The following is a 12,690-nucleotide window of genomic DNA, read 5'->3' on the forward strand; positions in this document are numbered from 1 at the left end:
CATTTGGTTTTTCTTGCCTAAATGTAGAACCTTACTTTTTTCACCACTGAATTTCATTTTGTTAGATAGCGCCCAGTGTTCAAGTCTGTCCAGGTCCTTCTGTATCTTAAGCCTGTCTTCTGGAGTGTTGGCTATTCCTGCCAGCTTGCTGTCGTCTGCAAATTTGATGAGTTCCCAAATCACTGATGAAGATTTCATGTATTCCTAATTGATATGTAATTATGGCATTCTTTAATAGTTGTTCCTAACAATTCCTGTTTAGTTACATATACCTGAATTGCCATCACAAGAGGATCATAAAATTGATACTATAAAAGAGTTTTCATTTGCTCAAAGTGTTATCAGTTTTCTTGAAGTGCCCATACTCTGTTTTATTTTATATGCAAAGAAGCCAGTGGGAATAGTAAAACAATGTAATTTATATATTCAAACAGATCATTATAAGCCTGCTATTTCCCATCGTGATTTGAACAGCCGCAATGTATTAGTAAAGAATGATGGAACGTGTGTCATTAGTGATTTTGGCCTCTCCATGAAGCTAACAGGAAATAGACTGGTGCGCCCAGGTGAGGAGGATAATGCTGCAATTAGTGAGGTGAGTAAAACAGAAAAATACATTTTGGAAGTCCCCTCACGAACCTCAGAAATGTTGACACCAAAACCTATCATAAGTTTTACTCATCTGTTTTAAGAATAGTGGATTTAAACACTAAAAAATATTTACCATATCTGCTTTCAGAAAAAAAGAACAATGAGCTTCAAATATATCTTTCTTATTCTGATTTTCATAGGCAAGAGTGATTTTCTTTTCTTAAATATATTCTGAAGTGAGAAAGCCAACTTGAAACACTTTTAGTTGCTCATACTTTACACAACAAATGTATCTTACTAGCCTGCATCATACTGCTGTAGGTATTTTTGCCAGCTTCAGGTTGCCTGACTACTAATCAAATCTGAAGTGGAAGACAGAAGATTTTTTTCTGTTTCCAAACACAAAAGAGATTGACATGGGGAGCATGGAAAGATGGCATGATCACTAGGTTAATGGGTGAGGTACATTTCCTTAGGATAAACAAATATCGGTTAGTACTTTGCATAGGCTAATCTGTTTTTTTTAGTATTGCAGGGAGTTTAATTTGAAAGATGAGGAGAGTTAAAACTTTCTTCAGATGATTATCTAAGAAAATCTGTAGCTGAATGGGAAAAATCAAGAAAAGAATGAGTTCTTTTTATTCTTTCTTGTTCCCAACTCAATAATCTAAGGATACTCCTAAAAATTAAGAATGCTCCACAAGACTACAGTTTTAAAATTGTAGTTTACATTATGTAATTTTTCCAATTTATATTATGCAAAGATTAAGATTTTTTTTAAAGATTGTTGATTAGTGAGGGCATAGATAAGCATAGAATTTTAACATTTTTTGATTAACATTTTATTTATTTGTTTAACATGCAACTTTCACCTCTTTTTATTGGACTTTTGTTTAAAGAATTTTTCCTAAGTTTCACCAGGGGTTTTTTCATAAGAGTTTATGTTGACTAAATTACAAAATAAAATATGTTGGAAAGATCAGACATTATTTTAAATGCAAATAATAAGATTGGGATTCCACAGAATGGGTCTTAAGGAAGCTTTATGCTTATATTAATGCTGTCTTGAGGATGAAAATGAATGTAACTAAAAAAATTCCTGTTGAATTACTTGAAGAACAGTGAACAGTATTTCATAAATACCAGGCCAATGTAAGAATGCAACAACGTGTCTTTACAGGTTGGGACAATTCGCTATATGGCCCCTGAAGTGCTGGAAGGAGCAGTAAATTTAAGAGACTGTGAATCAGCTTTGAAGCAAGTCGATATGTATGCACTTGGACTAATCTACTGGGAGATTTTTATGAGATGTACAGACCTCTTCCCAGGTAATAGAAGAATTACTGGAATACAGCATGCTTTTTCACTTACAGCAGCTATTCTATTTGTTTATTGTAATTGCTCTCCTAACTCAGCCAAAGCCTATAATTCCTTATTGTAAAGAATTTGGGTATGTTGGTTGTCAGGTTTTTCTTTTAACTCTTTTTTCCTTTGCTTGTCAAATTAGTTCAGTGCCATCTAGTGTTACAGGGTGGTATCCACCTTTCTGCTTTATAATAACCTTGAACCTGTGTTAATCTTGACAGTAAGCTTTAAGTATTAAGGAAAGACATGCTTTTGAGAATATTTGTCGGTGGTAGTAGACGTTGGCATGTCACTCCAAACATCATGGCATGCCACCTTTGATATACATGTCATAGTTTAGTTCCGGTAATGAAAATCAGTTCTAGGGATGGTGTATAATTGGAAGCACCATATATCCTTTTTAATTTTAACTATAGCCTTTGAGTCACCAGCTGGGTTCAAAGAACATGCTTAACCGGTCAGTTATGAGACCTAATGGCTGCTGCCATGCACAATACATTCAGTACATAACGTTTTGATTTTCCTGGGGTAAGGGCGTGGCTCAGTTTATTCTGTCAACCCAACCACTTGCCAAGTGGTGCACTGTATATAAGACAGGATGGGCAACCTTTTTGCTGGCAGAGTTTCTTCTTTTTATTACTTTTTTCAATCAGCATTAAATATTGAGCATTGAATATTTTGGGAATGAGCCCCAAATCGCTGCTTTTGGGGGGTTGTGGAGGGAGATATGTTGAAATAAAGTGAGTGAGCTTTATTAATCTTTTCTTTTTTTTGGAAAGGAGCAATTTAATCCACTAATTCAGTTTTTCAGTTAGATTTGGCCCTGCAATTTGCTAGAAAAAAAGTGTTTGTGGGGGGGAGGAACTAGAGATTGTATGCAGCTTACTGGCCACATACTGTCTTCCTCTGAAATGCCTGAAGGTTCTTTGAAGTGTTTCGTTGATCAGACACATGACAGATCTAATGAAAAATCAAAGGCTTCAATTCTGAAGTCTGCCTTCCATGTACCATTTTCTCCCTAAAATACTTCAGTTTGTTTTTCAATTGAACTGTAAAACTTATATGTTATATAAAAGGTGGAAAGAATTCTGAAGTGATTTATCTTGGTCTGATTTTTTTACAACTCAAAAATCTGGCATTTTTGAGGGCTATGTAGACTTTCTATAGTCACTGTATTTAAACTTCTAGTTCATACTATAGACTTTTTTAATATGACTGTAAATGCTTATATATTAATATATATCTAAAACTACATACACATGCAAATTGTATGCAGCTTATTGCTTAGCTGTGAGTGTAGTTAATTTTAAATGTCACATTAATTTTTTTAAAAAATAATTGTTATTCCTAATTTTTTGAACTTTTACCATCTTTCTTTTAGTGATTTTTTTCAAATATAACAGTAACAACTTCTTGATTCTGAAATGTGACCACTAAAACTAAGCTAATGTTTTCTGCATTAGAAAACGTGTTCCATGATATATTCCAAGTATGTAGAAGTATTTTCATAAATGTAAGGGGTCTGTTTGGAAAGAAATAAAATTGACACTTAGTTGGCTCAAAAACTGAAAAGCTTATAATATTCTTGATATGATTACTATATTTAGGCCTGAAACTGGACAATAAGTACATAAAGTTTTTTTCTAAACCCCCTTCCTTATCCTATATTTTGTCAAGAATTGTCAAAAAAGGGTGGATAATTCTCCTAACTTCTGCAATACAATAGAGCACAATAGAAAATGATAACCCAGCCACAAATGATGTCATAATGCAAATCCTGTTATTTACATCCAACCAAAATACATATATGGAACTATAGGATTTACAATATATAAGATAAACCATTAAAAACAACAACTACAGAACTGTTCCTTCATTTATACAACTCAAAAGGTATTCCAAAATTAGCATCCTAAAGTAGAGGGGACATGAATGTGCCACCAGAAGGCTTTTGAAATGTTTATAGAATAACTAAGAATTTTGTTTAATTATTAGGTTTAGTTAAAACTTTCAAAATATTTCCAACTGTTTATATACCTTTTCCTTGTTTATTTTCTGCTTGTACAAATTAACAAATCCAATCTTGTCTGTGAAGTAAGGAGAAACAATACAATAAATACATTTTTGTTAGACTCCAACGTTTCAGTATCAACCCTGTTTTGTTTTATTTTTTCTGCTTCGTGATAACATTGACGTGCCCTTTTCTGCTAACAGGAGAATCTGTGCCAGAGTTCCAAACAGCATTCCAAATAGAAGTTGGAAACCACCCCACTTTTGAAGATATGCAAGTCCTTGTTTCTAGAGAAAAGCAAAGACCAAAATTCCCAGAGGCCTGGAAAGAGAACAGCTTGGTAAGAAAAGCAAAAGAAAAAAGCTACACTGCTTTTTCTTTTGAGTTGACGATGTTGTTGGAATGTGAATGTAGAAATGGAGCACTGTTATTATGGAATTTTAAGTGCTGTAACCAACATTTAAGTGCAAAAGAGAAAAGTAATGTATCTATGATAAGTTATATTTTTGTAATGTAAAATGCTAGTTATACATTGATCACTAATAGGCAACAGCCGCAGAATTACAGTTTTCCAATATATTGAATTCCGACATAACAGTTGAACAACGACAAATTTACCATTACTTATTTGTATGGAGAGTTTTGTCACATTAGTGACAACTAGTCATGATTTATGAAATCTTCATGATCAGTGGTAGCATACTTTTGAATGTCAATATCAAGAAAACAATATTTGGAGAGAATAGTTTTTTGTCCAACATACTGATTTCTTTTAAATATCTAGTGAGTTGTTTTGGGAAACAATGTTAGAATGGATAAGCCTTTGCTCTTATCCAATACTACTCTTCCTAGACCTGAATGTTTTTAATAGTAATACATGATCCAACTGTTGATCATTAGCAGAGGTATTGAAGAACAAAGGTTAAAAAAAAGAGGTTGAGAAAATGTCATCCTGTTTTCTTTGGTAGGCTGTGAGGTCACTGAAAGAGACAATCGAAGACTGCTGGGATCAAGATGCTGAAGCTCGGCTGACAGCCCAGTGTGCTGAAGAGAGGATGGCTGAACTCATGATGATTTGGGAGAGGAACAAATCTGTCAGTCCAACTGTTAACCCTATGTCTACAGCTATGCAAAATGAACGGTATATAGTTCTGTCTGTCTGTCTGTCTGTCTGTCTGTCTGTCTGTCTCTCTATCATCTATCTAATCTATCTATCTGTCTGTCTGTCTGTCTCTCTATCTATCTGTCTGTCTGTCTGTCTGTCTGTCTGTCTGTCTGTCTGTCTGTCTATCTATCTATCAGATAGATTATCTATCTATCTCTATCTATCTCTCTATCTCTCTATCTCTCTCTCTATCTCTCTCTCTATCTATCTATCTATCTATCTATCTATCTATCTATCTATCTATCTATCTATCTATCTATCTATCTATCTATCTATCTATCTAGCTAGCTAGCTAGCTAGCTAGCTAGCTAGCTAGCTATCATCTAGCTATCTAGCTATCTATCTACACAAGCTCCACATTTGTTGCACATGCTTTTCTTGAAAATTTGGTTTCATTGCAAGAACATCACATTTCTCCAGCACTTAATTTTACATATATAGAAAAAGCTGTTTTTCCGATCAGTAATACCTTCCTCTTGCGCTGATTATTCATGAGTCACAGGCTATATTTATTGTTTGTTTCTGAAGTAATTACATAAGAATTGTTATCACATATACAGTAGCTGCATATTAGCTACATACCTGGAAAAAGGAACCTGAACTCTCAGTATTGCAGTGTTGAAATCGTGGTGCTCTTTAGGTAAACATAGAAAAATACCTTCAACTGCACCTATGTTTCTTTTATAGGCTGTCTCAGTATGAAACTGAAAATAAATCCAGGAAAGCATTTCAAAAAGAGTTATATACAGTTAAATACAGTTGTGGTTACTCTGAAAGATACCTAATGACATACATAGCATCGTTTGAGTTGAAAATATACTTAATTTGGCACGAAAAGGACCCCAGCAAAGATTTTTTTCTATTGCTCAGGAAGGCGGGAATTACATTTGTAGATGTTTCTTTCTAAACGAGTTCTTTTCCCCTGCTTTGCATAGGCATGAATTTTTATATTTCAACCTCTTATCTTAGAATATTCTCTGTATCTTAGTAGCTTTTATTGAGTGACCTTTTTCTGACATATAAATCAGGTATATGGTCCATAAAGAAGGAATAATCCTCTGTAGTGATCCCTCTGTCGTATCAGAAGCAAATAGTGTCATTCCCTCATCTGAGGAATGTGTATTCATTCTTCTCTGAAATCTTCCATTCCTTCAGGCAGGATTTCATTCCCTCAGGCAGGATCTTTTCCTCTAAAGAATCCTTACAGAAGTATGTAGCACTCTCATCCAAACCATATCTGGCAGCTTCATTAAATGCTACAGATTTTGAAAGAGTGCTTCAGAAGGTTTTCTTCTTTCAGAAGATGGCAACTGCAACTAAAGATGCAGCCGCCATCTTCTCTAACGATTAAATTGTCACATAGCCCATTTTTGTTCGTCTCTACGCCCCAAAGAACGAAACAAAGAACACTTACAAAATACCATTCTCTTCCTATTTAAAAAAAAACTGTGTTAATAACATTGCTGAGAATGGAATAACTGATTTTAAAAAAAAAATCATAATAACCATGCTTTTTTAAAACAAAACAAAACATAGGCATGCCACTTCTAAAGAGAAAGGGAGAATATCAAGGAGCTTGTATGGAAACATGAAATATCAGCACTATTGCAATGCTCCCATTTGTATAGTCCCCCAATGATTATACTTCTTGGTTAAAATATCCTTTTTTGCATTGAAATGGTTTTAAGATGAAACTCTTAATCCTATTATCTTTTTTTTCCCCTAAAGAAACCTGTCACACCATAGACGAATGGCAAAGATCAGACCATATCAAGAGTATTCTTCCTCATCTTTCATTGAGGATTCAATTAATCACAGTGACAGCAAAGTGAAGAACATTTCATCTGAACTTTCAGTGTCCAGCACACCACTGACCGTTGGGGAGAAGAACAGAAATTCCATTAACTATGAACGGCAGCAAGCACAAGCTCGTATTCCAAGCCCTGAGACTAGCGTTACCAGCTTGTCAACCAACACTACCACCAACAACACAACTGGCCTTACTCCAAGCACTGGAATGACCACCATATCTGAAATGCCTTATTCAGGTGAAACAAACATTTGTGCTGCAAATGGCATGCAATCATGTGGGCCAACTCCTGTTTGTCTGCAGCTAACAGAGGAGGACTTGGAAACTAACAAGCTGGATCCAAAAGAAGTGGATAAAAACTTAAAAGAAAGCTCTGATGAAAACCTGATGGAGCATTCGCTTAAGCAGTTCAGTGGGCCAGATCCACTTAGCAGCACTAGTTCCAGTTTGCTGTACCCACTGATAAAATTGGCAGTAGAAGCAAATGGACAACAGGACTTCATGCAAGTTGGAAATGGCCAAGCATGCCTAATTCCAGATATTCAGCCTGCTCAGGTCTACCCTCTTCCCAAACAGCAGAACCTCCCAAAGAGGCCTACTAGCCTACCCTTAAACACCAAAAATTCGACAAAGGAGTCTCGGCTGAAATTTGGAGCGAAGCACAAATCAAACTTGAAGCAAGTAGAAACTGGAGTTGCCAAGATGAATACTATAAATGCTGCAGAACCTCACTTAGTAACGGTTACCACAAATGAAGTGGCAGGGAGGAGCCATACAACAAACTCTCATGCTGTGTCAACACAGTATGTTAATGGGACAGTGCCATCAGGCCAAAGCACTAGCTCAGGAACACACAGAGCCCAAGAAATGTTGCAGCATCAGTTCAGTGGAGAAGATAGTCGTCTGAATATCAATTCAAGTCCTGATGAACACGAGCCATTATTAAGAAGGGAGCAGCAAGTAAGCCATGATGAGGGCATTCTCGATCGACTGGTAGATAGAAGAGAACGGTCACTGGATAATGGCCGGACAAATACCAACAACAACAATAGTAACCTGTGTCTAGAGCAAGGTGTTTCTACCCAAAGCAGCCAGAGAACGGCACCAAATTCTGGACCGACCCACACTAAAAGAGCACAGAGGCCTAACTCCCTGGATCTTTCTGCCACAAATATTTTGGATGGGTGTAATATTCAGTGTGAGTTCTGCTGGGATACGTCAGTGAATCCTGGCAAAATTACTTTCAGAATTAAGCATGTTGATTTTAAGTGACAAAGTTGTTGTTTGCATCCTCCCTCCCCCCCGAAACAAAGTATATGTCCATTTCTGTATTTGTTCCATTGCTGCCTGCCTCATAGCTCAGTTAAATTACCTTTGTTCTTTCCAGTGAAGCGTATCCTTTCATCTTGTAAGCATAAATATGTGCTTATGCTTATGGGATCTAAAAATAATTTGTGCAGCCTTTTTTTCCCCTAAGAAAGCTGTGGCTTCAAGAACGTGCTTTAGCAAAACTGATTTTTCCCCCCAAACATTTGATCTTTGGCTTGTTATACATTCCCAATGTTATAATAGAGTCATTTGAAAGGCAAAGAATTAGAAGGGAAATCTCGTATCAGTATTTTCAAGTTGCATGAAACAGAATGCTTTCAAGGCTTGAGTAAACCTTCCATTGCCTGATAAATGGCTCATTACCAATTCACTATGATATATTCTAAATCACTCTGAGCAGTAATTCTTTTACATTTGAGAAAGCTAGTTATCCTGTAATAAGCTGCATAATGGAAGAACAGATATACATATGCATGTACATATCCTCAGTTTTAGTTGAATACCACCAGAATAATTTATTTTTATCTATATAAAATAACAAGCTTATTATCTTGTATCAGATTATCAAGTATCAGATTTGTATAAAACATTGCATTATTTGGTTTAAGATTTAATTAAAGAAGGAGCCTTCTTCCCAATATAGTTCAGTAGGAGCTGGGTAATTCCTTTGTCATACTACAGATAGTCCTCATTTAGCGACCACAATTGGGATTGATAACTCATTTGTTAAATGAAGCGATCACTAAATGAAACAGTGATGGCACTTATGATCTTACTTCAACTTTCCTTTGCTTTACAGATATGTGAGGTTGTAAATGTGGGCATTGATCACAAAGTTGTTTCTACATCACTGTCATAACTGAAAACAGTCATTGTACAAGGCAGTTGTTAATTGAATACAACCTTTAGTTCAATGAAGCCTTCATACCAACTATGCATTCAATATATTTTAGAACTTTATGTTTGAAATTTCAAACATCAGAGAAATCAAATTTCAAACATTATGATTTAGAACGTTTTTGTGTATTTTAGTTTTTTCATGGCATATCAGTCTCCTTACTGTGGTAGTTTTCAGAAGCAGAGCTAAGAGTTTAACTAGTCAGTTTAGACATGCAGCAATAAATATTTCAACAGAAAACTTTCATAGATTATACTATTTTTAGAGCAAAATAGTAACAATTGTTTTGGTGCTTTTCAAAATTTTTTAATAATTGAATGTTTGATGCTTCTCCATTTAAAACAATTCCTACACAAATAAATTATATCCTGGGAAGTTATGGTCAAAGTATTTGATATTCTTTGGTATTCTGTTGTTTTGAATGGTTTTCATAGTAATAGTGCATTCTCATTTGCAGTCTAGCATGAACTATACTTTAAATATCCTGTTTATTCTGCTGAGATCTGCCATTCAAGAATAAGTCAAAAATAATGCCTTAAAATTTTTTAGTTGTGACAATAATGCAAACATAACAACAACAACAATAATACTCAGAACTGCCTATATACTCAGACACTACCTTAACAGCTCTTAAGTCCTTGATTAGGACTTGAACTGTTAAGTTTTTACCAGTCCCAGACTGTGAATTGAATTGAAGATTAAATCTATAATAATAATAATAATAGTAATAATAGTAATAGTAATAATAATAATATAAACTAGGTAGTAAATTACTTAATCTTTCATTTTAATTATTGTACTTTGACTGAGTACAGTATATGATTAAAGAATATTTATCCTCTACTACGTATCACAGATTTTGCTCTTTTTATTGTTTTACTGCTCTTATGTCTATTCTTATTGTCTATTCTTCCTTTTTAGTGGGTGAATCATCTCTTGAGGGGAAATCCGGCTCAGGAGAAAAGATCAAGAAACGTGTGAAAACGCCTTATTCCCTAAAGAGATGGCGCCCTTCAACATGGGTCATCTCCACAGAACCCCTGGATTGTGAGATTAACAATAACGGGGGTGACAGGGTGGTTAGTTCTAAATCCAGCACAGCTGTTTACCTTGGAGAAGGAGGTACCGCAACAACTATGGTGTCTAAAGATGCAGGAGTGAACTGTCTGTGAATTGTTTAAAAGCTTACACAACTGACATTTTTGCATTCTGTTAATGAACATGCAGAAGACATTTTATATTTAAAAAAAACCTTCCTGCTTTCTTCTGTCAGTACTCCTTACCAAGGACTTGCTTTAAATAGATTTCAGCTATGCAGACAATTTTTAGCTTACGCTTCCATAACTTTAATTTTGTTCTTTTCTTTCTTTTTTTTTACATTTTTGCACTTTTTATTTAGAATTGCAAAACTACATCTGTTCATCCTTGACCACGGAATTATATATGTATGTATCAAATACTGTGGTCTCAAAAAAAATTTTTTTTTTAAAATCAAAAACAAGAAAATGTATTGCTGATAATCAGTCTGGACCGGTTTCTAAAGGTCACTAAACAGCTAAGCCAGTGGACTCTGGTGGCATCCGCTGTTCATGGTTTGAATTGTATGCACAAATCATTTGTATGTTTCTGTGTAACAGAGTGTATTATCTTTCATACTTTATATTTTACACTTGTATTATGTTCAAATGTGCAATAGTCTGTAGTTCATAATATACTTTGTGTTTCCATTCCTACAATACATTCTTCTTTTTGGAGTTAAAAATGTCAGTAGCTGTGTTTAATCTGGTAATTTGGCAGCCAGTGGTTTCTAACCATGAACTCTGCAAGCATAATCAGCTTGAAGTAACTGCTTTTATCTATCAGTATATGTGCTCTAAGATTAGAGTTAATGCATGATTTTTTCCCCTTCCTTAAGACTCTTTTTAAAAAAAACCTGAAAGAACAAATCTTTTATTTTTCATACTTCCAAATTAGAAGTTTAATTTTTCTTCATAATGAATGACATAGGTTTGGGAAAATTTTAATCAAGAAAGTGTTTTAAGAAATGTAAGAAATCAACAATTATGTTCCTGATTAGCGTGATACTAATTAAATGTATTTTCAGTTAGCAAATTTACAGGGTAAGGAAAGTTCTACCTTGGACAGGTGATTTATGGTTTATTTTCACCAAGCTAAAATGCATGTGAGAATTAGAAATATAAAAACAGCAGAACTGGAGGGAGTTATGGCATGGACGGAGGAGAGCAAAGATGAAATCTCTTGCATATGCTTATGGGTGGTTGGATGTAGCCTCTTTTGTGTGCATTTGTGTGGCTGGCTGTCATTCTTATGGTATATTTTATGCAATTTGTCAGTTAAATATAGTATTTATGTATATTTTTCCTTAATGAATGCTTTTGATGCTTGCTGGAAATACATTTTTGTCTAATCTTTGTAATTTATCTTAAACACATTGTATGCAGGTTTAGACATATTTTTAAGTAGAAAAGCTAAAACCTGGATTCATTTGCTTGATTTCTATGCCTTGGTTATTGTCACAGCCAAAATGATCTACTTTAGTATTGACATTAGGTTGCCTATATCTGATTGGCCATATAAGAGTTTGATGAAAGGATCCAGTTCATTTCCTCTTTTTTCATTAGTTATTCTAGAATATGATTCATTCTTATCCCAAAAGCTTATAAGTCTTTGGCTGTTCTGACTAGGAATCTTAGAAGTTGTAATCCAGCGCTCCTGGAAATCACCCAACAAAAAGAATCATATAGAACAGGCGTGTCCAACCCACAGCCCTGGACAGCTAGTAATGCGCCCCAGAAGATGTAATAAAAACATTAAAAAATAAAGGAAGGTCATTATTTATATACATTAACTTTATTATATATTTTATATGCAGCCCAGGACAATTCCTCTTCACTCAGTGCAGCCCAGGCAAGCTAAAAGGTTGAACACTAATGATACAGAACATATGTAGAACTGTACATAATTGTGCATGACTATTACAACCTCTGGGTCATTATCTTGAAAATAGCTGGGGACATTTGCTTAAATTGAAACTAGTATAAACACTTGCCATAGCATGAACCCAATTGCTATGCAGGTGGGCAGATTCATACAATACATACATATGTGCATACAACATAGCACCTAACATGACAATATTCTGAGTGAAATAATTTTATTCTAGTACTATTTTTCAACCTCTTATGGCCCACTTTAAATAACTTTAAAAGTCACCTCGTTGAGTTCTGTCTATTATTTACTGTCTTTCTAAAAGCATTTTGCTTTTATTCTTCGAGTCATAGCATACCTACACTGTGGCTACCAGTTTTCTTTGGACTTTGGCCTAGATTCATGCAATAACACATTTACAGAAAGTTGTAGCCCTACCGTATTTCATTCAAGCTTGCTTTTTATTGTAGAGCTATTCATGGAATTAAATTTTCTTATTAACGTTTACCTTTTGAGTTACACTGAACTGTTCTGGGGGAGAGAGGGACATAGCCAGCTTTCATGGTGAGCAG

General features: G+C 34.8%; 1 protein-coding gene across 1 annotated transcript in view; it reads left to right on the forward strand.

Annotated features, from left to right (window-relative positions):
* BMPR2 (bone morphogenetic protein receptor type 2) overlaps nucleotides 1-11,067 on the forward strand; it is a gene marked incomplete at its 5' end in the record, with an annotated part of 43,488 nt that extends 32,421 nt beyond the window's left edge. The window contains 6 exons of the mRNA XM_015819603.1: nucleotides 435-595; nucleotides 1,772-1,919; nucleotides 4,171-4,307; nucleotides 4,936-5,108; nucleotides 6,861-8,140; nucleotides 10,091-11,067. Of these exons, the coding sequence (XP_015675089.1) occupies nucleotides 435-595; nucleotides 1,772-1,919; nucleotides 4,171-4,307; nucleotides 4,936-5,108; nucleotides 6,861-8,140; nucleotides 10,091-10,341 (2,150 nt within the window). The remainder of the gene's footprint in view (nucleotides 1-434; nucleotides 596-1,771; nucleotides 1,920-4,170; nucleotides 4,308-4,935; nucleotides 5,109-6,860; nucleotides 8,141-10,090) is intronic.
* Nucleotides 11,068-12,690: the final 1,623 nt, after the last annotated feature.

This window comes from Protobothrops mucrosquamatus, unplaced genomic scaffold (assembly GCF_001527695.2).
Source record: "Protobothrops mucrosquamatus isolate PMUCROS unplaced genomic scaffold, P.Mucros_1.0 scaffold958, whole genome shotgun sequence".
Taxonomy (NCBI): domain Eukaryota; kingdom Metazoa; phylum Chordata; class Lepidosauria; order Squamata; family Viperidae; genus Protobothrops; species Protobothrops mucrosquamatus.